This window comes from Athene noctua, chromosome 1 (assembly GCF_965140245.1).
Source record: "Athene noctua chromosome 1, bAthNoc1.hap1.1, whole genome shotgun sequence".
Lineage (NCBI taxonomy): Eukaryota > Metazoa > Chordata > Aves > Strigiformes > Strigidae > Athene > Athene noctua.
In genome coordinates this window covers 192,593,246-192,620,601 of record NC_134037.1, presented here as the reverse complement: position 1 = coordinate 192,620,601, position 27,356 = coordinate 192,593,246, and the positions used below count along the sequence as shown (strand labels likewise).

General features: G+C 34.7%; 1 protein-coding gene across 1 annotated transcript in view; it reads left to right on the top strand.

Annotated features, from left to right (window-relative positions):
- Positions 1 to 27,356, top strand: part of VWA3B (von Willebrand factor A domain containing 3B) — a 64,168-nt gene that overhangs the window by 24,948 nt on the left and 11,864 nt on the right. Inside the window, 15 exon segments of the mRNA XM_074930246.1 lie at positions 752 to 948; positions 1,592 to 1,746; positions 3,715 to 3,853; positions 5,238 to 5,369; positions 7,951 to 8,049; positions 9,834 to 10,013; positions 11,375 to 11,502; positions 12,433 to 12,435; positions 13,024 to 13,205; positions 13,859 to 13,994; positions 15,128 to 15,169; positions 15,290 to 15,446; positions 19,255 to 19,373; positions 22,196 to 22,246; positions 25,044 to 25,263. Coding sequence (XP_074786347.1) covers positions 752 to 948; positions 1,592 to 1,746; positions 3,715 to 3,853; positions 5,238 to 5,369; positions 7,951 to 8,049; positions 9,834 to 10,013; positions 11,375 to 11,502; positions 12,433 to 12,435; positions 13,024 to 13,205; positions 13,859 to 13,994; positions 15,128 to 15,169; positions 15,290 to 15,446; positions 19,255 to 19,373; positions 22,196 to 22,246; positions 25,044 to 25,263 — 1,940 coding nt within the window.

Sequence of the window (27,356 nt, the reverse complement as noted above, 5' to 3'; positions counted from 1 at the left end):
TCTAAAACAATATGACATAAAAGGGTAAACTGAACATAAGAGGAGTCATAGCAGATCAGACAAAAAAAAAATAAAAATAAAAAAAAAATCCTGTTTCTTTCAGTATCAATTAAAAATGCTAGAAGGAGGGTGTGGAACTAGAGAAAATGTTAAGTGATTTGTGGCTTGGGGTACATGGTGCAATATTCAGCCTATAAAAGGTCAGTATTGCAGAGAAACACGGTAAGATCTCTTCCAATGACATTGTAGTTTGCCTTTTACTTTAAATGGCCTTTTCTGGAAAAGATCAATAGCAATGCTATCCGATGCTCTTGACTATATTTTCAATTCTATCTTCTGATGCTTCATTTTCTCAAATGATTGTTCTTTAAGTTAGACATCTTACACAAGAATCTTTTCTGGCATTTTGTAATTCAACCACTATGAAGGTTAAGTCAACCTTCATACTATTAAGAATATTCCTTTTATATGTTGGTCCTGTAGCTATTTATCTTCTTCACTCTCTGTCTTCTGATGGGTTTGTTCCAGTAACAAAGGGATTTGTTGTGAAGAATTGTCTGATAAAAAAACCCCCACAACCAACGTAAAGAGTATTAAAATTCAGCCAGAAATATCTGCTCATTCTAGTGCTGTCAGTGTAAGCAGAACAAGTTTGAAAATTTTGACTCCAGTATCATAGCCTGTTTTTGAAAATAACTTATCCAAAATGAACCATCTTATTCAGGAGATTTTGTTTTATTCTATTTATTAGCAACCAAAACTGATCATCTATTACAAAAGCATACATCTGATAAATATTTGACGTCTGAGAAGTGGTTGCAGATATATGGCTTGAAAGCTCAGAAGCTCACACTGTATGATGCACTTGCTGATTGTACTTTTCGCCATGCAGATGGGATTGTTGACATAAAAACTAAACCAGAGGATGTATCTTCACAAACTGATGCTGTGAGTATTGTTAATTTTCCCTCATGTCCTGTGAGTTGTTTCATTTTCATTTTAAAGCTTGAAAACTTGACTGATAGATGAATTTATGATAAAGTGTATGGTCTGTTGTTTTGTAGTTTTTGTTGAAATCAGCTTATTAGTGGAATGGGACAAAGATGCTCATAAACAAGATTATTTCAAAAGGCTATTTGAAAATTACTGTTTCAAGGACTCCTTCCTGGTCCACATATAATCTGCAGGGAAGAATCAGGACTGGCCTAAGAAATGCCTTGGTTTTCTATGTATTTGTGTGGAGTACGACAAAGATTGCTTCTCATCTTTATTATTCCTTAAAAGTGTTGGTCTCAGCTGCTCCAGTGTTTGCAGGTCCTTAAACAAATTTGGATTATTTGTCTTCTCTTTGTTTTTCTCAAGATCTACCATTACAGTCTTTGGTAAGCTTCTATTCTTGCTAGCTACAAGAATAAAAATAGTTTGTATTCACTTTTGCTGGGACCAGATTCTGTGACCACCCTATCCCATGTCTATTTCTACACCTGTTCATGTGCAACAAGCGTGTACCACTAAAGTTTGTTCGACACATATTAAAGGCACTGCAAAATAATGTGGTTTGGAACATAAAACATGTTTTTCTTGGCTGTAGGAGACAAAGAAGAAGGTAATTCATGCAAAATACTGCGACAAGTTTGTACATACCTTGTGGAAAGATGGATCCGTAGTTCACTTATATGTCAGTACAGAAAAGTATAAGCAGTACGAGGAGAAAATGAGGACAACTCTCAGACAAGTGGAAGGAAGGTTAGTGTTCTGTCATGTAAAATCAGTTTGTATTATGTTACATTGGTATTGAAATGTTTGACATTTACTGTCATAATAAGCTGAAGTGGTTGGTAAACTGCCAGATCAAGTACTAAGGCAGAAATCCATTTTAGATCAGAATCTTGTGTGTAGAATTTCTTAGTAGCCATGTAAGAAAACCAATGAACAGTTTTACCTTTGTTCTCCTTCTGAAACACGAATGTGAAAGTCAGTCTGCACATTATTGGAATACTGCTGAAAGTGCCAAGAAACATTGGGACATAAGGTGGCAGAAAAATTTTAGAATCATCAATAAAATTCGGTAAACATTCATCCTGTGTACCTAGAATCCCTTGCAATACCTCCAACTGATAGTAGCACAGCTTGGCTTATGCCTGTACTGATAATGGTTATCTGCTGTTTTTGCAATTTTGTGTTGAAGGCAAGTTTGAACAGAACAGATCAGAGTTAAGGCATGAGCTATTAAGTAATGCATATGATCAGAAGTTCAGTGCTCAAGCTAGCTCCCTAGTTTACTTTTCTGCAGCTGTATAGATACACTCTTAGATTTTGTAGGATGTCTAAAAAAAAAAATAGGCAATCTGAGGGTCTGTTTCATCTATCCTAAAGATGTCCTAAAGTAAAGTGGTTTTTATATCTACATTAGGAGAAGAAGGAAACTTTAAAAATGGATATTGTAGAACCCAGAGAAAGTCAGGTTGACACAGCGCTTAGAGATATGGTGTAGTTGAGAATGGTCAGTGTTAAGTTAATGGTTGGACTAGATGATCTTCAAGGTCTTTTCCAACCTAGATGATTCTGTGAATCTGTAATAAATGTTGCCTTCTATTTTGTATATTAGGACAATGAGATGTCTCACTGAGAAAAGGAGGATGTGAACTTTCATTTTATTGCTGCTTCTCTCCAAAAAGTATAACAGCCCGATTACATTTCGCAAGGTCAAACAGAGTTTTGTAATTCCTTTTAGTTTATCTTCATCTTGCTGTATTTAGGATAACATTAACATAATGTGAAAGGAGAATTTGAAGTAAAGGGTTATGATGAGCATAAATTTTTGAAATCCAAGCCAAGATTATGGGTTTGCTATTTTGAATGGTTCATCTCATTGTCAAAAAGTCTTGGTAGACCTCATCAAACACTGGGGTAAATAGCTAATGGCAAAATAGCAATCAGTAGCAAATGTAATAGGATCCTTTAAGTTTCCATGGTATAATTTTTTAGACCTCTGTGGAGATAAGTAATATTTTTCCCAGGGCCATTATATTCTGTCTGTTAAGTGTCTCTGTTTCAGAATAGATAAGTAGTTTATGACTCTCAAGGGAAATAAGATTTGGACCTGCTGCAGCCATTACTGAGGAAATGTTCTTGTATACAGCAGCATGTATGTGTGTATTTAACTGGCAGGCATGCTTCAATCTTGTTTAAAATGTAAAACTAAGTCTATATTTAAGGGTCAAGGTCAACAAAGCACTGAAACATCTGTGTTACATTAAGACCCTTCAAAGCGCTCAACTTCCTTGCTGAATAGGTTCTTAAGTGGTTTCCTGAAAAGGGAGGCCTATTAGCATATGCTTAAATGATTTGCTAAACTCAGTCTGGAGAACAGTTACGGGAGCAATAGTTATAGTTACTTCTGCATGGAAGTTCCCAGCTCAAACTACCTTATAATCAACTTTATAAAGGTGCTGTATTGCTTTGTCTGTTTTGTCTGTCTCCAGATTTGTACTGAAATTATAAAATAAAAATGCCTTTGTGTTGTTATGTAGGGACAGAGGATTGGTTCATCAAGGCCAATATACCACTTATGACAGTGACTACTAACAGGTGCTTATAGAAAAAGAGTAAGAAGTACAGCAATGATAAAAAGATCCCTCTTGTTAGATTCTCGCATGCAAAGCTCCGAAGATCTTACAGACCAGGTTTCGATTTTTTTTTCCCACCCACCAGGATTAAGTGGCTTCAACAAGGAAGCAGAGGGCTCTTTGGTAATGTGTTTGAAGATGATGTCTGTATTCTTATTGATACATCCCACTCTATGAAGGACAAGCTGCCACTGGTGAAGGAGAAAATATTTCAGCTCATACAGGTATCATAAAGTGATGATTCTGAATATTGAGGAGCATTTTAGAGTAGGCTGATTTTTTCTGGATGCTTGTTATTATATTTTTTATTCATTTTTTAAATGATTTTAAAAAGAGCAGCTGTATAAAAATAGTTTTATGTTTCTTGGTGTGCTCATTTTTTCAGTTAAATTTTTTTTTTTTTTCTCATTTGTAGAAATATTTTTTAAAAATCTGGAGAAAATGTTTTTCCCTCGAGCCACCTCCCTCCTAAAAAAAAAAAAAAGAAAAAAACAAGAAAAACCAAAAAAGGAGCTATTCAATGAAACACCTTTTGGCATTTTAGTTTTTATTTTTAGGCAGTGTTATCTAATTCCACTGACATGTTGTGATGTGTAATGTATGTTCTAGATTCAGTTTCATACTTTACAGAAGAGGGTGTAGAATGTTCTGAACTTGCTTGCATCTTACAGTGACTCAGAAGTTTGCAAAGGAACTAGCAAAGTGCAGAATTACCTCAAAAGCAGTGAGTACTGGGGGACATACCTAAGACAGGATTTGTCTCACCTAGTTTTAGAAATACACAATGATGTTACCTAAGTTTACATTAATATTTGAGAGAAACAGACACTGTTAAAACTTGATTAATCTTAACTTTTTTAGACCTGAGAGGAGTAACTGACAAATGAAAATTCCATCAGTGTGGCATTGATAGCAATCATTATCAGGGCTAGAAAATTTAAAACTATAACAGGTTTTTGAGCTAAGTGCACAAGTGATAGAATGTAGTGTGATGTGGTTCTCTAGGCAAATAACTACTAGAAAATTATTAGATACTGTACCAAAAGCTTTCACAGACAGCTGCACAAAATGGTGATGAAAAGGAGGCAAAGATTCCAGGCTCTGAGAGTTTGTACTAGCTTTCACAAATCTTCCTCTCCTTGTACCTTCTGTCCAAAAGCAACTTCAGCAAATTCTTAATTCTCTCTTGCTGTCCTAGTTCCCCTTGCCAGTGCTCTACATTTGATTCTTGTTCTCCTCTAAATGATGCTTACTTTGTTTCTGATTTCAGTTTCTTTTGGTAAGCAGCCATAATTTCTTCCTTATATCACTGTTCATATCAAGTTTTTTCTCTCTCTTTCTTGCCCTCCCAGACATTTGCTCTTCATGTAGTTTGAGAAATGTGAGTAAATGGAGACTTATGTTGGAAAGTTCAAGTAATCTTAATAATTGCAGGCACTAATTGTCTCTGTTTGTCTCTTTGTGCACCATGGCTGAATATTATAATAATTTATTGTAACCATATAATCAACTATATATTGATTAAAACTACTTCTACTGGTCATTATTTCAGCATACAAGTATTCTTTCTTTTAACACTGGGTAAAATTCAGATGCTGTCTCTTTCAGGAACAACTGAGACACAAAAAGAGATTTAACTTTGTGAAATTTAGTGCCCAAGCAGTGGCGTGGAAAGAGAAACTTGCTGAAGTTAATGAGGAAAATTTGCAAGATGCTTGTCTTTGGATAAAAGGGCTTGAGGTAACATGGCAACTAATTAAAGCCTGTTTGTACAAAGTTATATCTATGTCATCTCTATCTATATGGGCGTTTTTGGATTGACTATAAGTATTTGACTTGAGCAAGCTGAAAATATAGATGATGTATAGACTTTAGTAGATCTGAGTACAACAAAATATGTCAGGTATAATAGTCCTTTAACAGTCGACCTGTTTATAATATCATATTAATTCAACCTCTCGCCTGCTATGTTTAGTAGCCACAATGCAAATATTGGCTAATTTGATTTCTGTAGGATCCATGACAGTGCTCAGACCCTGTGTCTAAATTTGTCACTCTTGCTGCAGGGCTGCTGCATGGATGAGGGGTGTCACTGACAGACTTGCAGCTCGGAAGTGATATAGGAAACTGGTGCCAGCGAGCTGGAGGAACATTTCTAGTCCCTTTTGGTGCATAGATAGACAGCTGACTTTAGCCTTCATAGGAACATGAGAGCAACCATACTCAGACCAAACATCTATCTATCTACCCAATGTTCTTTCTCTGACAGTGGCCAAAATATGAGGATTTTTCCCTGAAACAAAGTAGAAATGCTTGTAGTCAGCCACAGTCAGCCACCAGATTGTCATTGTCAGTATCAAATGTGGACAGCAATGTTATAAGCACAGGACTGAAAATCAGTCACACAACAGTACAGATATATTCCATGTTATGTTTTCTAACACAAAAAACATGTTTCTATAGTAAAACTCCTCAGCATCATAACAGCTCTTCCTCAGACTTCATAATGAAATTCCTGGGGATGAGGGAATTGGGGAAGCTACATAATACCTCTAAGACTACAAAGCAAGATAGCTAACTTGGTATTCTCAGAAAATACTAACAGGCAAAGACATGGAAAAAAGAAAGTATTAGTGTGTCCTCGCTGAGTAGTTGGTGAATACTTGTAACTGAGGTTAGTAAACTTAATTTTACTGCCTTCCTTGAGACCCGAAAAGTTGGCTCTGTTGAAGCCATGTATGTGGTACAGCATCATGCAAGTTTGATAATACTTTGAACTACTTTAATTTGATACTGTCTTGTATAAGCATTTGGGAATGGCCTTTTTCATCATTATTCATGAAGTTGTGAATTGTTGATTATAGGTTTCCTTATAAGTTCAGATCTAGATATCTGAAATGGTATAGGGAATGGTACAAGAACAGTCTACTTTTTTTCAGGAATGACATCTGCTGGTGGCCTTTCAGTCTGCTTTAAACAGTTCAGGCATAAATCTGAGATCAGAAAGCTGGCTTTACAGTGAAGCTGAAATGAACAGAAGATTGCTCTGCAATATTAATCAGAGTAGATCCTTTGATCTCATTTTATACACTTTGGTCCCAGGATGTGGAATAAGGAAGCTGAGCTATAAACAGTAACTAACTCTTCCTGAAAAATCCTTTAGGGATGATAACATTTAAAATTTTGGGGATGACTATGCCACGTAGTTGAAGCAAATCAACTTGTTTAAACACAGATAAAAACAATGTTCATTTGTAACAGTAGCAACTGAGAAATATAAAATTAACAGCTTTTATCATAAGGTATATAGTTATTTCCCTCACATCATCACCATCCACAGTATGTTCCCATGATACAGTAGAAGTTGTTTTGTTTCAGATCAGATCAAACATAAAACAGATGCATATCTTTACAGGGATTTTGCTTTGGCCCCACTAAAAGACTAAGACTAAGACTTGATGAAACTTTTCCATACTGATAAAACCTTACTTTTCCCTTAAATTTAGAAGGTTTTATACACTGAATGTTTGAAAGGTGGAAGTCTGAAGATGTAAACTGTAGTTTTTAGGTTTCTATATGTTGTGAAATACATTTCAGTGAGTTTAGAGTTGTGTTTAGTCTAAAAAGAAAAAAGACAGATCATGATCACTAATGTGATTCACATTCACATCACATATGAATGACACAGGAAAAGTATTACTCAAATATCAGTTTTGAGGGGGCACAATATTGCTTTATTGTGTATGTTTTGTTGGTATAGCTAATTTTTGTGCTAAAAAATAAATGATGTTTACACTGCTGTTTCAAGGGGGTAGATGGGAGATAGTCTAGAAAAAATACTGTTCAGAAAACCAGGAAGTCCTTTACCTATTTTTGAGAAATAAACTTGTGCAACTCTTTTGTGGAGCTTTTGAATTATTTGGTTAAATAAAATATATGTTTCAAGGGAGTGTGATGAGTTGGCAATCAGGAGCAGCAGTAGGAAAATATAATAGAATATATCCTTTATCTTATATCTTCTTATGTGTTTATAGCCTTTTAGCGATTGCTTTTGCTTCTACAACTCATATTTTCTGTTGCCAGCATTTTACTTATGTGTTTGCATAAGCACCGAATATCAATTTAGTACCAATTTATGCTACTTTGACACTTGCTTTGATTTTTCTAGCTATTTGACATAAATATTTTCACCATTTTATTACTCATTTTGGTTCTTTAATATCCCTTGAATCAGTACACTGTCATTATGGATTTAAGAACAGAGGCAAACAACTGTTGGTATTTATAGCTGCTTCTTTGCCTTTTCTTTTTGGTTTCTTAGATTGGAAGTTCCACAAATACACTCAAAGCTCTCCAGATTGCTCTTGCTGATACTGACACTCAGGCTATTTATCTCTTGACTGATGGGAGACCTGACCAGGTATTTCTGAAATAAGAAAACAGAAAATGCAGTAGTGTGGTGTCAGGAGGCTGAAGTATGAGATAAATATAATACCTGCAGAGCTGAGTCTCTTGGGGTCTCCTGGATGTTGTCATAATATTGAAAAATTGTATCTGGGAAATGTGCTGTTCATGGAGGGCTTTTGATTAGAACTCTCTGCTCACAGTCCAGTCTTTGGTGCACATTTGTCATGAGTTGTTTTAAGGATCTGGTAATGGATTAAACATTAAAGCTGTATGTTAGTATCAAGGTTAGGATTTGTGTTAAATAAAATGTCTCCCTGACTTAGTACAAATATTTAATGAATTAAAAATCAAAAAAGAATGATGGTCCCAAGATATGGTTGGATTTAAATACTACAACCCTGCAATCTTGCATGGTGGTTTGAAAACCTATAAAGATGATAAGAAAATTTTAAAAATCCAAGTTTGTGTTAAACATTTTTCCCCAAAGAACACATCAAATATATAAGTAGGTACCTTCTTATATTCTATTGCCAAATGGATACAAAGGCTGTGTCATGTCTGAGGAGTAAGGGCCTAATTATTAATTTATATTATTTTCATATAAAGATGTTACCATTCATATTGTTCCATAAGGTCTCTGTGTGATTCCAGTTTTTATCCTACTGAGACAAATTTGATCTTATGTAAGTGCAATTCTGGAGTAACAGCAGGCTGAAGTTGTTTTAAGTCTAGTTTTAAATGGACAATGAAATCAAAAGTATGCTTTTATTTTTTTAATGTGTTGTTACTGTGACTTAAAATGATGCTATTTCATGTTATATCACATTATCTAACACCAGCTAAAAACTGGAAAAAACCACTTTCAAGCGGTAATGCATGGTGAAAACTAGCCCGTGTGATGAGAATGGAATTTCTGAAATATTTATTTGCCCTTGAAAATTTAGTTTGGTTGTAATGGCAGATATGCAGCAAAATCCTGACTTTACTTAGGTAAATAGCTGTACTGAAGGGCACATGAAATTAATTACTGAAATATACTGAATAAATCTAGGATTCCGAAAGCATCATAAACTTGCAGAAATAATATCTTTACAGCCTGATAAGGAAGAAAAATGTTAAAGAACCACTTTTATTTTTATTCTGTTTTTCTTGTTAATAGGAAAGAGACCCACAAGGAAGGGTAGATTTATATACTTCAAAATTATTTGAATATCAAAATGTAAACCTGATTTTAAATTAGCAGATGAGAAACTTAAACTCACATCTTTTAATGTTGTTTTAATTTTTAATTTCTAATTTTTTTTCCTGGTACTTTCCTATTTTCTCAGCCTCTGTTTTGTTTCCTGGTATTGAATCAACTTTTCATTGAACTAATTTAGCTTAATAAAAATATCAACACTTACATACATACAAAAACATTGTTATATACATCTAGTGGTACTAAATACCAATGTAGTAGTTTAATTTCCCATGCTTTAGTAATTTCCTTTAAGACTTAAGAAACGCAGTACTGATTATATTATAATTTACATTTTATTTTATTTTGTTAGTGTATCCTGTGCCTTAATACATTATCAGTGTTTCAAATTCAGGTTTAAATTAGCTCATTTTATATAATTATGAAATAACAATCCATATAAAATATATGCTGATTGTAATCATACATACAATTATGTATGATTAACCGATCTATATCTGTCTCTAAGCAACTATGACTGATTAAAATTCTTACAAATTTTCCATGTTTTGATATATTTTTAGATGTCACATGTTTAATATACATTTTTTGATTTTCAGCCCCCCCCAATAATTTTGGCTCAAGTCCAGCTTCATCGTAAAATTCCCATCCATACTGTATCCTTCAACTGTGACGACAGAGAAGCTAATAAATTTTTGTATGAACTATCTACTGAAACAGAGGGACAGTTTCATTATTACAATATTTATTTGACTGATTCTGATGCTGCAGACTTTATTGTAAGTATCTGAAAATAAATGTTTGTTTCTTCATGCTATTGAAGGAACTGCATGACTCACATTATTGTGATTTTATATTAAAACAGATTTGAAGTGATATGAAAGCAATGGGGGTGACACTTTTTGCTTATGCACTTTTATTAGACAACAGCAAAAAAGCCCAAATATCATGCAAAGTACATTTGTAGTGCTACTGTTGAAAAAAACCCTATCTGAAAACCAAAACCCAAAAACCGTACGGATCAAATTCAGCTGTGGAAGAAACACATGGGATCTCTGCTGTTTCAGAAAAAAGTTACTGTTTAAAATGAAACTATGATTTGTATCCTGTTAATAAGTGAGAGAACCCAGAGCTGAATTTGAATGATGATGAATGAACGAGTCTATGAATTTTGCTAAAAGTTTGCTCTACAGTAGCCACTGGGGAGAGATCTGTAATGAGTAAAATTACTTGAATAGCAGTGATATATCAAGTGTGACTAAGCAGCTTAATCTAACAATCCCTAATAGGAAATTTATGAACAGACTAACAGAAGCACCCATTTAAAGCATATTTCTGTTTTTAATTAAAGTTAATACTCAGTTAATTAATTCCACAAATTCTAAAAATGGTGGTAATGGAACAATGAGAACAACCAGGATAAAGACAGAGGCAGGAAATTTAGAACTTTGCAGACACTGATTCTAAGGAAGATGTGAAAATACTCCAGCTATTGAAAGGTATCAGAGAGTGTACTGGGCAATTTCAATGATTCTGCTGTTGTGGACTGTGTGACACTGCACATGTTGGAAAGATGAGGGCCAGAGTCCGTGTTGTCCATCTCCAGACTTCTGGCCCTGTGGGAGTTGTAAAGGGATCATAATTAGGATTTCCTTCCTGTTTCCTCCTGTAGTCCAAATGATTCCCAGTAAATTCCAATGTTTACTTAAAGAGTATGTTTTTTACTTCCCATTTTTCAGGGACAATATGTGATAGAGCTGTGATCTGTAGAATGACAAGACAACAGTTGTAATGTACATATCTTGTATTGTATTTTCTTTATTTGCTTAATTATTTGCTTGTTTGATTGGAATGAGGGGAGCTACTGACCTCACTAAATTATTCAGAAATATGGCTGTTCATCTCTCAAGGGGTAACTGGCTTGTTAGGAAATGTTTGTCTTTTTCCTAAAAACGAAGAATAATTTGAAAGACTGTGTTGCCAAGCACAAGAGACAACCTGAAAAAATATACAGAATTTTGCAGTTGTCCTAGCTGAGTGAATATTTAAAATGATTATCAGAACTTGCAGAGTTTTAGTTCAGGAATGAAACACATTTAAGAGTAATTGTAATTAAACATTTGATTTTCTTTTTTGCTAGACTGAAGACATAGATCTTTTGAAAAGAGAGATTGAACAAGGAGAAAGAGACCTAGAGAAAGTGAAGACCATTCATGCTGAATGTCTAATGATGGATTGTTGTAATGGAGAAAATGATCCACAGAATAAGTATGTCCTCATACTGTTATTATGTTAATAAGAGATAAGAGCTATTTGTTACATTTCTCCTTTTTCATTGTATTGCATTTTTAACTTCTGACATTTTCCTCTTTTAAGAAGAAAAGTTGTTGTTTTGGGTTTTTTTAAACAGTTACAGTAATGGAAATAAAAAATCTGGAAAAATACACTAATACTGTGATGACTGAAAAAAAAAAGATTCAAATATCTCAATGGTCTCAAATTATTAGCAAAATTATTAAAGCAAAGAGGTGAAAATATTTTTTTGTCTCCAGCACATGGTGAAGTTGCTCCCCCTGACCTAGACAATTCACAAAAAATTATTGTCCTATAGGTAGAGCTGGCTTGGTATTTCATGACTGAATTGTCACTCATTGGGTTATGCTGATTGAAACATAAATTATGTACAAATGTATTTGTTTAAATGATGGAAAACACCATGAATGAAATTACTTCTTACTTCTTTCCTCATTTTTGATTATACAATGTGTTTCTGTATGTTCATGCCATATTTAGCCTTTCTTTTTATCAAAAGATAAGTAATCTCATAGTTAAAAATAGTTTTATGTTTGGCATCTGTTGAAAAACATGTTGCAAATCTCACGGTGCCAAGAACGACCATTCAAAAGGAGATTCTTCCACAGCATACTGAAGGCAGACTCCTGAGCCCCCGTGGAAAAGTTTTCTGCCTGTTTGATTATACTGAGTTTCTGTTTGGGGAATAAACACAGACCTAGCTTCAGACATGAAGTTACTTGTAATCTCTACAAGAGCACAGCCTTAATAGAAAAATAGCTTGCCCGGTGACTTATTTATATGTGCAGTAATAGTACAAAAGCAACAAAGGACATTAAAAAACCCCAGATTTTAAAGACAGAAATCTATTTAAAAGAGTAAGGTAAAATAAAATGTATCAAAAAGAAGGTAAAAGAAATTAAAAATGGAGAGTGCTGTGGAATGATTTCCTATGTGTGGAAGGGCAGGTAACATGTCCAGTATAAAAATGTATAGTATCAATGTGTAAATATAAAGTATAAATATATAAATAAAAGTATAAATGTAAAAATAGTAAAAATGTCTAGTATAAAAGTGTTTATTTCAGAATTTGCATATTTTATTTTTTATTAATGCTGGGATATAGGTATATACGTGTGTGTGTGAGTTATTTTCATTGCTGATAGTAGGTTTACTCTTTCCCTCAGGATTCAAAGTGGCTATTACAGAACATTCTGACCCTATTAAAAGTATGAAATGTTGCCTTAAAAGTAATGAAAATCTTTTAAATAGACTAAGAAAAGACTTCTAAATAGTTAAAAAAAATATGAATATTTTAACCTCCTTTGAACTCTCCTTTGAAATGCAGACGAGGATAACAGAAAAGATATTTTGCACTGTTAGAAGCATTTAAAATAAATATTTAAATTACCAGAAAACTTCAGCTTAGCATTTTTTAAACCAGTGTTATATGTTTGAAGTAGTATCTTGCTTGTTTCTTCTTTTCGTCACTTACAGCACTAATCACAAGCACACACATACTGTGTCTTCTGTAACCAAACATGTTGAAGACCTGAGTACTACTCTTAATAGCAGCGGGGCATGCTGTGCTTCAGAAGAGCCAGCACTGACACCCCATCAACAAATCTGGCAAACCACTGCTGACAGTCCCGCCCGAAGGAAGAAAGCATTATATGCAGGTAAGACTAAAATGAACTGTAGTTGTTAGCAGAATGTACTCATTAACTTGACCAGTTTCTGTTAAAAACAACCTAAAGCATCCCTCTTTATAGGAACAAATGAAGCCTTTGATGATTTAAATAATAATCTTTCTGAAATTCTAACTAATTTCATTTCAGCAATCTTACTCATTTGACCCAAACAGATAGACAAATGTCTGCTCATCTATGCTTCATCACAGGCCCTGCAATGACAAATTAACCATTTTGACAGGACATTTTGAAAGCTCTGTAACAGTATTTTAACACTAGATGTTAAACCCTTATCTCTTTTTATTCTAAATAAGTACATCTTTGTCAAGAATGAAGACCTATGTTTCACTAGTTACAGCATTTCTTACACTAATATTTCTCCTTACTACACCTGTAATGCTATGTTTCTCTTTGAAGTATCCTTTGTATGCAGTCTGAAACCAAGTTTACCCAGCTGGCGTAGAAGAAGTCTTCATCCATGGGAAAGTACAAAGTACAAATAAGTGCTGAAGTAAATTTGTGTTTGAGGTCTTGTGTAGGCAGTCCCTTAAAAATTGGGACTGTAGGCCAAAGATGAACTCCCAAATGTGTATTTGAGCAGTCAGTTAGCTCTTCAGTTCTTTCCCTTTCAACACCTACAGAGCAAACAAAGACAAGTCTGTTGCGAATCCAGAGCCACAGTGTGAAATTTAGGAAAGAAAGACCAGAGGAGGGAACATCTCCTGAAAAGAAGAGTTTTTCTGTTAAAAAGAGTGTGAAACATACAACCATTTTCAAAGGGAAGTTGACAGAACAGGAAGCTCTGCGTGGAACAGATGGTAACATTTCTTCCGCTGCATTTGTAACTAATGATGCCTCATTTGAAGCAAAACTGTGCAGACCTGCAGTACAAAGGACTGGAACGCAGCAGGGATGCAGAGGGCTGAACATGCAGGAGCGTATTGTAACAAGGTCCTTACAGCTGTGGCCAGACTCCTGCCAGTGCCCAAACTATTCAGTTTACAACAGCTTAGTTATGTCCACAGTATGCAGCAGCTGTGATACAGCTATGCCTTGGACTCCTGAAAGTATATCACTGTTACATCTTATCACCAGAACAAATAGATTTCGAGAATCTTGTTATACGGTAATGGATTGTTGTTGTGATACGGTAATTTGTCGTTATGCTTAATGTTGATGTTAAAGCTGAGAGTGGTGGTTCTAATTCAATGATACCAATTCTATGTAAATGGAGGTTGCACTTTTCTTAGCCTTGCAAAAACCCCATGCTCTCTGGAACAGATGCATATGCAGAGACAAAAGTATTTCCAATGAGGCTTGGATACATCCAGATAGTATTCATTTCTCTCAGTAATTCTTGCAACTCTGAACTTTATGATACATCCTCTAAGTGGTTCTAAAACCTATGATCCTTAGAGATGTTTGCATTTTTAACATTTCAGCATCTTATTTTTAGTTCTTTATATAGATTTTATACAGATCTTCATACCGGTATAGATTAAATTAGCTACTCCTGGCCATCTCATTAGTGATAGTACTTGGTATCACATCTTGAATAGGGTAACAAAATGGTTAGTCTTTCTTTTTGGGTTATAAGAAATAAATACATACAAAGTTCAAAATTTTTTTAAAAATTAAATTATTCCCCACCTATTTTATAAATTTCCTCATTGATTAATTAGGGTTTGTCAGGCATATAGTAACACTGTTACTGTTTTTCAAGCACCAAGAAACACAGGCCACATAATTCTCATTGATTAATTTAGCAACTGAAATAGACATGATTGTGTAGTCTTTGTGACACTGCTAGTAGGCTCAAATAAAAAAATGATGCTATTATATGTCAGCTTATTTATATATACTTACGTGTGCACAAAAAGTGAGATAATGAAATGCAAATGTTTTATCTTAGATATGAAAATGAAGAAAGCTGTGAAAAGGCCATTGAAAAGGTATGTGTGTGCACATACAGATACATCACAAAAATTATAGTTTATATTTTTCTTCAATCATTTCAAACTTCTCAAATATATTTCTACCTTGTGCTACATCTTACAGTCTCTTTTTTCTAGTTCTCTAGATATCTCTTCGGCTCTTTGGTTAAAGACCCATGGCCTGGTTGCCAGGCGACTCACCATCATGGATGCCTTAGCTCCTACAGTTGTCCCTCATGGTACCAAATACACCCCAGTTCTGGACAAGCAGGTAGTTTCTAAAGTATTTGTTGAGGTAAAACTGTTTCTGTCAAACATACAGCTTGGTACTGTTTTAAAAAGAATTTCTTTATTCATTTCTATAAATGTCATAATTACCTTCTCTATTGTTAATTGCAGATGGTTGATGTGTGCTAAATTTATAATGCGTATCTGAATGTTCATTCATTCATCAATAAGAAGATAAAACTGATAGTTAATAGTATTTCTTCCAGACTTTAACAAGTTTTAGAGCTATATATTTTTCTTTTACAGTTACCAGTTGATGGCAGTGTGCAGCAATTTCTTGAGCACCACAGCCTCTACTGATACATACTAATTCACTGGATTATGTATTTTAGGTCCATAAAGTAATTTGGAAAACTGTGCAGGTGCACAGTTTGTGGATTTGTGCATTCTCAAGGTTTACATGAGACTGCTAAGACCTTTTGAAAAGTATTGGAATTCAGTACTTAAAATTTAATTATGATAGGTGTAAACAATTATGAGATTGTGCAAAATTCACAATGAATTGTGTATCATGAAGCTCTAACTGCCATTCCACTTAAAGGAAATCCATTTGTGGCAAGTTGCTCTAATTCTTCTAGTACGATGCATCCTATGAAGGTCCTATAAGTGTTGCAGATCATTTTCATTACTAAGAGTTGTTTCTTTAAACAATACTCAAAGAAAAAGCGAAACAGTATCTGTTTGAATAATAAGGGGTGAGAAAGGGTTTTGTAAGGGTTTTGTAATAGAATGTGATATAGAGCTAAGTAAAATATTTATAACAAATGTACAAATTTGTACATTTTAAAATTTTCATGTTTGTTTTTTAAATTCAAGAATGGGAATTTTTTTCTATAGCATGCAGATTGTGGAAGCAAAACCAGATCCTCTGTTTTAGTAAAACCAATTTGAACCCATGATCTTTAAGGATTTTTCTGGTGTGAGCAATTTTTTTGGAATGTAATAAGAAGATAGCTTTTTGTATCAAAAGCATTTAAAAACGTACATTTTAGCATTTCAGATGTAAAATAGCCATTTCTCAGAAAAAATCAGGCATTCAATAATTACAAAACTGTACAAAACAATCTACTGTAAGTGAAATGCCAAGCAAAAGACACTGTGACTTTCACTTAAACTCTTACGTGTGATTTCTGAGCAGTCACTTCTTTTCCCATCTTCTCAATACACCTGTGAAGTAGAACTTTTTCTTCCATGTTTTAAATAAAGACTCCCTTGAATCCTTTCCAGACAATACTGAGCTGCGTTTAAACTGCTATTTGCAAAAACAGTAGTCTGTAAAACAGTGATCATTGAAAATATTCAAAACCATGATTCAGCAAGTGCTATGTACAGGTAATTTTTAATGGCAGTTCATGGGAGATTATGGTTGTCTAGTTCAGGGCTGAATTAAGTTCAGTGTTCTTGGAATTAAGAGCTGCTGTACAGAATCCAAACAGCGATCCATGGGCTTTCTTTAGATTCAGGGATATAAACACAAAATAACATATAGTTTTTACCACTTTTTCGTACCTGCTAATCCCTGTTAGTTGTCTAATGACACTAAGTTTCTCAGGCACTGGAGAATTATTGTTCTATGTGTAGAGGCATGGGTTTTTCTGGTTCCCAAGCAGAGTATAGAAAGGAAAAAGAAGGTTGGGAGTTGTACGTGAGGTAGAAACAGTAGAATTTATGAGCTGTGGAACCTACTCTCCCTTAAGCTTCATGCCAGCACATCAAGGAAAAGCAGAAAATAGGTTCTGAGACTGGACATAGAGCTTGAATAGAAGACATTAACAGAATCTTGATTATTCCAGTACTTCAGAAGACTTCATAGATGATAATAAATGTACAGACATTTTTGCATTCTTCCTTCTGATATCTTAGTTTTCTTGCTGTGGAATGCAGATACTTGTGTTTGCTTTTCTGGGGATAGTAAAATTCTGATTTATAGCTTTTGCTAGCAGTGATGATGGAGTAACTATGAGCAGTTAGCTCACCTTGGAGGTGCAGCAAAAAAAAGGTTTCCATGACAACTGTTCATTAACAGGAGGCTGACCTGTTGTTTTCTGTTCTGTATGACCTGTCAGTTTCACCTGAGTTATTTCAGAGAGGTTAATTCATTAAACTACCATCAGATTCATATCCAGGAAAAAAAAAAAAAAAAAAAAAAAAAAAAGAAAGACTTGGAACTTGTCTAATTTATGCTATAGAAGCAAACCTTCCCTATAGAATCATCTGAGTATCTGTTGCAGATTGTGGCATCTGTGGCAACTTAAAGACAGCTTTGCGAGTCATGGAGTTTTGACTCAATGCTTTGCTCAAAAGAATCAGGTTCAGTTTCAGCCAACAAAACCATCTTTGCTTGGTCTAAAATAACACAGACTTTCATAGGGTTGTTGTGCTTTGCTTTTGTCTTTAGAAATTTGAAATTTTGGTTATGAAATAAAGACCATTTTGAAACAAATGAATTCTTTTGATATGGAAGTTTAAGTATTTAATTTTAAAAATGACAAAACATTTTGTCACTAAAAAAGCTTCCCTATGATTTCTTTCTGCTGAATCTGTCAAATTTCACTTGACTTCATGAGCAGTTTTCATTGCTTTAGAAGTATGCCTCATATTTCAAATTTACTATTTGCTAAGAAGACATTCCATTCTGGTTTTATTCTTCAATATTGTAATAATATGTTTACATTTGTCTGCCCCTCATATTCTATTCAAACTATATTAAATATTTATTTTGCAAATGATGCTGTTTGTACTTGGAGTTACTCTGGGAATGTAGGAGAGGGCTTCTACATGGTGAAGCCCTGCTGAACTTTTAACTTGGTTTGAGTAACATAGCAGACCACAACCATGGCAGTATGAAACTGTAAGTGGGGTACTCTTAGTTCCTTGATTTAAGCTTTCAAACACCCCCTTAGAGATGACAGGTAGCCAGATTTCATGGCTCACAGGTCTGGGCAGAGATTTGACTCATCTGTCTCTGGCAAGATATTTCATTGACACGTTCCCATTAACTTTAGCTTCTAAGTGATCTTAAAATTAATATTAGGAGCTTTGATGTGGTCTGGCACTGTTTTGGAACAGATTTATTAATCAGAGAGATGTCCTCAGAAAGAGAGGGGAATATAGAGACACCACTGCTCCTGAAAAAATGGTCATACAGCAGTAATTTGCAATCCAGCTAGGCTGTGATGTTTCAAACACAAATAAAACATCACTGCAAAATTTTCTCAATTAAAGAAATTTTTGTATTGTTTTATTTTATGATTGCTTGCCTTTTATCCCCAACAGGGGTTTTAGTTCTATTTAAATTGAACCTCATCCATCTTTTTGTCATTTATATCCTGAACTCAGACGGGCACTTGGAGAAGCTTCCCACTCAACCGTATGTGTTGAAAACACTTTTGGGGAGAGTAACATTCTCCATCTTCTCCCATTCTGTCATGGATTTTTTTTTCTGTTTATAGTCATCATCAGGACGTTGATATATAAAACAGGTTTTCTTACATGAACTGCTGAGTAATTTAAGAGGCTGAAGGATAGTGGGACTTTGAACTGAGAGATAGGAAGGCATCTTTCCTCCTCTGTCATTCTTTTCTACCCTTTCTCTGCCCTTTCAAGATCTACTTGTAAGTGTATGACTTCCTATTTTATGAAAGTATGTCTTAATTCTGACATTTCTCTAGGGTGCTCAAATCTTTCTTCTTGCAGCCTTCCAGTGTACCTTTTGGCTGCTCTGATCCTTGGACATGGACTCATGGGCATTCAGCTATTCTGGTAAAGGAAAAGGTGTATGATAAATGAAGTCTTTTTATTTTATTGTATAATAGATGCTACCATTGGCCCATGTCAGCAACAAGGAGAAGCAGATCACACTAATTAATCCTCAGGCAGTGAATCCTGATGCCTATAAAAAGAAGCTGGAACAAGCAGTTAAATCCTATGAAAGGCAAGTCTGCTTACCAGAAATGTATCATGTTTGCAGTCTAATTTCAGATTTTTTCTTATGTAGTAGGCATTTGCTCACACATGCTTTGCTCAATACTGGTAATTCTGCCCATTGACACACTTTAATCCACCATCAACCTGTAGGAGAAATGTTTATTTTCTTCAAAAAATAATGCAAAATGAGAAAACAAATAGGCAAGGAGGTAATAAATAACATGTTGCTCATATTATGTTTGTTCTATGACAAAAAAAAAAATTAAAAAAAATTCTTTTACTTTCTGGGCATAAATCTGAAAGCAATAATCCCCAGGAAGGAATCTCCCTGAAATGTACAGTGCTAGCCAAACTTCTAATTTACAATTAAGCTCCTAAATCCATAGACTTGCAATTAAATTAGTAGCTTGCTTTTTGCTGCCAGCTGCCTAGCACCTAAGTATGGATGCAAGAATGTAACTGAGGAACCTACAAGACATGGGCATTTAAAATATTTTTTTGTGAGACAGATATTGTTGTGCTTATTAATTGAATGTTGGTAAAAGCACATCAGAAGTAGACAGGACAAGGACATTAGATCTCTAAGCTATTTCTTTCCTTGATGTAACTTTGTGGTTTTTTGGAAGTAATGCAATTATTTGACTACTAATGACATTCAGTAATCTTATGAGTGCTTTGACTAAATTGTTTTAATAAATAGGATATCTTTTTCAGGTTGTATTCTAATGACATTTACACATGTAACCATTTTATATGACAAAACCCCTTGATGACAAGTGTTTAGTCTTTGTTTTCTGATGAATTCCACTGAAGCCCTTTAAGTTTTTTTTCCCCCTGTAGCTCTATGATCATACCAGTTCTTTCTAAAGCATGTAATAGCTCTGTTTTTCGTTTCCATTTCCTATCTCTAAATGTATCCATATTTTCTGATAAAAACCAAGAATTATGATTTACAAATGCTGCTTGCTATGTCTAATATTAATGAAATTCAGTGAATAGAAATCTGTTGGGTTTGTGTGCTCTGTCACTGAGACAATTCTGTTATCAGGCTGATGAAGAATTCACAGGAATCTATATTTGTTGCTCATTTTGACAGAAGGTTCAAGGGGTGTAAATTTAATGGTGACTTCTGAAAAAAATTCAAGTTTTTCATTGCTGTGCCACACCATTGAACTTTTTACTTTAGTTTTTTGACTTTAGTTTTTAGGGAAACAAAAGTGTTTTCTGGTTAAACTCTGATGATCTGCTGACAGCTTTTTCACAGTCTCCCTTAAACTTTGGTGATTGGGAGTACTGTTTACTTATGTTTACCCACAGAGGTCAATGAATCCGTGTATTTACAATAGTAGGATTGAGTTCCCTACTTCTGCGAAAGAGGTGTAATGGAAGAGAGAGCTGCCTGAAGATCCTTATAATCAACAATGTGAAAAAAAAGTTCTCATTGCTTTTCCTCTACATGTGAAACACCAGCCCAGTCCAATTTATTTTGCTATAAATGCCACGGTACTTTTCCAGTAATTGAATTTGCAAAAGCTGCAGTTCAGCTTTGTGAATAATGATTGGTCACAAATTTATTCTGACATCTATGGATGAGACAATACATCAGGCCATGCAGGATTCAAGAACAGAAGCAAGCATGACAATATATTCCCCATACATAGATTGACCTTAGCATCAGATTTAGAGGGAGAAAAGTAGTGAGGGCAGAAATTTTGTGCTCTGACAAAGAGAATATCCAGTATTGAAGGGGAAAAACTCTGGAAGCTTCAAAATGTGTATGATCTTGTATAGCCAGAAGCTTTTATAGATGAGTTAGTTATGAGTGTGTACATTTAAAAGTATAGAATAGGCAGCTGAGCATGCTGAGACTGCACATTGTGAATGAACTAAGTAATTTACATTCTAAAAATGCTGGGGTTTGGTTTCTAGTAGATAAAATGAATCATCAAGAAATTCATAATCAGAATTTGGTGTTAATGAGGTTTTTTTTGTACATGCACCAGTAAATCTGGCAAGACTGTTAAAAATCTAATGCTTACAATCTGAATTCTTCCTAACAATAAGTTTATTCTTGCGTTTCCAAAGAAAGTTTGGAAATTTTTCTAGAATTACAGCAGTTGGAATCATCAGTAGAAGTTTATTTGTATAGCATGAAGTGAGTAATGGCTTAACTGTTTGAGATGTTAATAAAGAATAATGTAAACTAAATGACCTAATGAGTTTATAATTTATGTCTAAAAAGCAAAAGCAGAAAGTTTAGTGGTGCTTTTAAAAGATCTCAGAACTGCATTGCTTTGGTATAATCACTTCCATTTTCCTGTCAGTAGTTTTTCTTCATAGCCAGAGTTTAATGAATAGAAACCTGAATGGCACAACTGAGGGGTTATCTGAACAGAAAAAAAAATAATAAAAAAAAAAGCATTGCTCTCCACATGTCTTCAGGCTACAGTTTTCTGAAACTGTTTAATTGGAACAACTGTGCTTAGCTTAACTGACATTTAATCAGTTCTGTTATTTGATTTAGCTTGCTGGTGCTGAAGAGAACCATCCATAGAAAATCCTGGCAGGAAGCAGCAGTGAGTGCCATTAATCCTTCCGTGACCCTGAAATAGTCATGCTGCTTCTTGATGAAAGATGCTGTTTTCCCATCTTCTCTTGCAGTTGATAATTTCATAGCTGAATGAAAATGATACAATTTGATGATACAGTGCTCTTGGAATACAAATCAGTGCAGATATCTTGAGAAACTGTGTTTATTTGCTAGTTTTGAGATGATCAGATGCACAAGGAACTGCATTCCCTCAAAAACTGCTTTGCTTTCTTTAATAGGCGCCTAAACCTAATTATTTGGAGAGCACTACCTCAGGAGGAAAGAGAGAAGTAAGCTATCACCTTTTGGTTTTCTAACTTACACAAATACTTGATATTTTTTTATCACTATTTCTGTAACCAACTGGTTTTATTTTCAAATATTTCATAGCTATACCTTACTCTCAAAAATGTATATGTGATATGGAGTAATATGAAATTCTGGACCTCCTTCTTGCAGTGCTGATTAATTTTAAAGGGAAGGGCTTGCATTCCATTTGAATGGTGCTGGTCTATTCTTAATCTATATCAAGTGGCAGGACCTTGGTAGGACAGCATGTCATTGCCTTTGGCATCAAGGTAGATCTTGTCTCATCCTGTATAGAGCACTTCAGTGGCTGGTTTGTAAAGGTATAATAAGCACCTTTACAGCTTGTGCTGGAACCGTATATCACACTGTAAGTTTGTAGTACTTTAACTAGCTTATTTCTGTATATTGATTAAAAAAACTAGTGACTGTGTAAACAGGACTGACATCAGTGAAATTAGTGTCTGTTTCCTTCAGAGAATAAAGTGAAGATCAATTAATGAAAACTGAATGGGTGTGAAATATTCCTAGGCAGAAAAATGGGAATGAAAACTAGAATGCTTTTAAGAGAACTTAAGCTAATGAGCAAAAAATACACAGTTCTATCATCAATAAAAAGAACTAAAACCCCATTCTGGTGCAGAGAGGAAGTGAAATCTGTTAAACAAAAGAACAGCATAAAATTAAAAAAAAGAAATAGATGTCTGTTGATAGAAAATGAGTTGTAGAGTACAGAAATTTGACAGGGTGGTATCCAAAATATTTTACTTTTGGTAGCATATGGCTAATTATGTATGGCCATAAATATTATGTATATAAGGAAAAAAAAAGTCCTAGCAATTCTGCAGTCTGCTGCTAGAGGGGCATATTAAAATTGTTAATATTGGTGCATAGAAATTGAAATATTTGATCTATTTCTTTTCTAAATTTACAATTTGAATGATCATGCTCATGTATTACAAAAGGATGACAACATACTTCCAAAATTAGTAATCCAGAAGGAGAGAATAATAAACAAAGTCTACTAACTTCATCACAGGGGTCCAGAAATAATTGACGGGATTTCTGGTTCACTAGCGTGTATTAAAATGTTATCTCAGATACTAGGGAAATCCAAATTTACTAGAGAAGTGGTAATATTATGCTTGTGTTCAAAATGTTGAGAGGTCCAACTCAGGAGGTAAGTTAGCTTGATACTGATTATAAATTAATAACAGATTCAGGTAAAAGAGAACAAAATCTAGTAACTATACCAGTCAGGTTAATTTCAATACAAAGTAGTTCCTGAGGAGCAGAGAGATAAGCAGTAGCAAAGGGTAGGGCAACATGGTAGGCATGACCATGGTTGCATGTGTTGGTAAGACAGACACTTAATTGCTCTCTCCAGTTCTAGGTTTCACATTATTTAAGTGTTGGCAGAGCTGTAGAGAAGAGCCATAAAAGAAGAAGAGCTACTTTTTGAGTTCTAAAATGAAGTACGTTACTTCCAATTGGAGATATAAAGAATTCTACCTGTTCTGGATTTTGGAGGGTTTGGTTTGTTTTTATCAAGATGACTGTATCTAATTCACCTTTTGGTTTATAAATACCTTTATAAAGGTGTGTGTAGCTTCAAGCTGGCTCTTTAGTGGACATTTGCATAATCGATCCACTGGCATGGATGGAAGCAAACTCCTGATCACGGAGTAAAATTGAGCAGTGCAGAACTGACAGAGGAATAAGCAGCAGGAGATTGTATCTTTTTTATGTGATCAGTGAAGACTGATGTGGCAAATCAGGACACCAATATTTTAGAATGTCTAGATGCTTGCCACTTCACCCTGGCTGATGCTCCAGAAGGGTGAGGGATTTCCATCATTTCTCAGTTGTATCTGCAAGTTCTTTATTGATGCCTCACATATTCTAGGGTATCTAAAATGGCACCAGACATCTATGCTCAGCCACTTGAATTGCTCTGTAGATGTCTGTGCTGGTTTTCGCTGGGGTAGAGTTAATTTTCTTCATAGTAGCTGGTATGGGGCTATGTTTTGCATTTGTGCTGGAAAGAGTGTTGATACTTCAGACATGTTTTAGTTATTGCTGAGCAGTGCTTACACAGAGTCGAGGCCTTTTCTGCTTCTCCCACCACCCCACCAGTGAGGAGGCTGGGGGTGCACAAGGAATTATGAGGGGACACAGCTGGGACAGCTGACCCCAGCTGACTAGAGGGGTATCCCACTCCATATGGCATCATGCTCAGCATATAAAGCTGGGGGAAGAAGAAAGAAAGGGGGGACATTCTGATCAATTTTGTCTTCCCAAGTCACTGTTACATGTGACGGAGCCCTGCTTCCCTGGAGATGGCTGAACACCTGTGGGCCGATGGGAAGAAGTGAATGAATTCCTTGTTTTGCTTTGCTTGTGTGAACATCTTTTGCTTTATTAAGCTATCTTTATCTCATTCCATGAGTTTTCTCACTTTTACTCTTCCAATTCTCTCCCCCATCCCACCTGGAGGGAGTGAGCAAGCGGCTATGTGGTGCTTAGTTCCTGGCTGGGATTAAACCATGACAATGTCTTTCTGTGAGATATGGTTAAGTCAGATATGATTGTTTGACCAAACACAGCAGTAGCTGAATAAAACACAGTTAATTGTGGCATACAGAAGATAGATTGGATGAATCTTATGGTTTATTCTGCCTTTATGCTTTGTGATTGTATTTGTAAAGTACTGTTAAAATTAAAATTCTTCCTACTTGTGGTTACTAATTGAAAAAAAAAAAATTTTTTTTTTTTTTTAAGATTTAAAGAGGATGGGCCAGTCCAATATATGCAGCATAAAGAAGCCTTGCTGGGGGCTTTAGAGAATTTGGGATGGCCAATTTCCTGTGAAGATGTAATACTGTTAGAAGATGAGATACTGGCAGCTTTAACATATATACAACAAGCCTCTGATCTTCAGGAAGCTGTCAAAAAGGAAACTGAGAAAAGCTCAGAATCACACATAGGCAACAATAAAAAGGTAATAGATTGGAAGTGATTTTTTTTCCCCCCAGATATTCCTCTCCAGTACGTTCTTCTGGAATAATTTTTTCCATGATTATAGCTGATAAAGTAGGCATTTACAATGATGCTATACAAATGGATAGAGGAAAGAAGGTACTTAAAAAGAGAGCAAGCTTTCAATGACTTTTTCGAAGTACCAGTGAAGCATAAGTTCTGGAGCTGAGAACGCCACAGAAATCAAGCCTCTTAGAAATAAATCTGAGGAAAGTATCTATCTTCTCTGCATTGACAGCAGAGATCTATCTGAAAGAAGAGAAAGAAGATATATTTTAAAGGCAATTATGATTTAAGACTGTGGTTGGGTTAATATTTGGTAAACAGGACTAAAAGACCTTGTAATGTTGGAGCAATTCATTGTAGTCTTCTGTGTTTTCTTGTAAGAGAAAGAGGTGGGATTCACCTTCATATCTGGAGACTGAAATTTAGCTGTCCATAAAATGTAGGCATACACGAACTGGTGGCTAATCACACAGTGTTGTCAATGGTGTCAGTCGTATCTGGAGCTCATCCTGAAGTGGTTACCTACTTTTGGCAGGTCAAAGTGCTCTCTCCATTCCATTAATACATCAGCAGAAAGCAGTATAGCTGCTCTGGAACTGTGGTTAAAGTTTGTGATTTTTGATTGAGATATATATCTCTGTCCCCACATGAACCTCTGAGTTTACTTGGAATGCTATTTAGAGGTTTAATGAAATGCATATAGAAATACATGAAGCAATAAGTATAAAACTAAGGCTAGTAAGTTATTTTAGGCTGCCCTGTTGGAAGAGAGAACATACTTTTTCATTTTAGCTTTTTCTGTGGTGGTATATATGGTCAGAAAATATATCTTAGGTTACAATATTGTATTCTCCTATTATTATTTTCACTCTTTCAGAACATTCTTAAAAATGAATTGATTCTACCTTAATGGTTTTACCTTCAAGATATAAGTATGAATTCTTAGGGAAATTAAGAACACACTTTTAAGTTTTTAAAAACAATTTAATCTTCCTCAGTGGAAAGATTTCTGCATACCCTATTGATGCTTTGAAATTCAAAGTACTTACCTCTAAAAAACCCAAACCATTTTTCTTATTTGGTTTCAATTTTTTTAAATCTAAAAGCTTCATTAAACAGTGCTTCACTGGGAGTGCTGCTGCCTCTGCAGAACTGCTGTCTAGGTAGAGTCTATGATAATATTAAAATAAGCTCTCTAGGAAATTAATAAGAAAGAAAAACTTTTCTCAGACCTCTAAGTTCTAATAGAGAATAAGTAAAAACAAATAGAGAATTAATCATAAAGCTCATCTATTATTATATTCCTTTTCTTGTTCATTGTTTTATATCATTGAATGAGGGAAACACTTGAATGTGCATTTGGCTTAGTTGCAGTGAATGCTGAAGAAAGTCCTATGCTTTGTATTATGTAGGAAGCATAATCAAATGATCATAATACTTCTTTTTTGCCCTGAAGTATGCATGTATATGTATACAAATATGTGTATGTACACATATATCAGTTTGAAGAGGCAAGATAAATGAAACTCAAACAAGCACAGTACAAACCTATACTGTGAGTTCTTAGTAATGAATAGGGATGTACAGTTGTAATTTACAACTGTAAATTATGCCAAGTATCCATATTCTCTGCTTACCAGAGTATATAGCAAAAATATTTTGTTTTATTTGACATTTGTTGACTGAGATATACCTCTCATCAAGATCAGTAATAGTTTTCATGATGAGCTGTGGCCTTTTACATACCATGACATAAATTATAAAAAATTATTTCTGTTGAATGGAATAGAATATATTACGGTAGTCACACACCATGTATAAAATAAGTGATTATGAAAAGATTCACATTCAGTTTTCTGTAGTTTTTGAGATTTTTTTTTCAATTAAGACTGTATATTTGAAAACATTTTGATGTTTTAAAAAAACAGATGATCTTGATTCATTTTACATTAGTCTGAAAATATTATATTGCTAATACATGTATTTTGATTATGAAATTACCTCTGCCATATAATGTCCCAATACAAGAGCAGCAGAAATATGTTCATG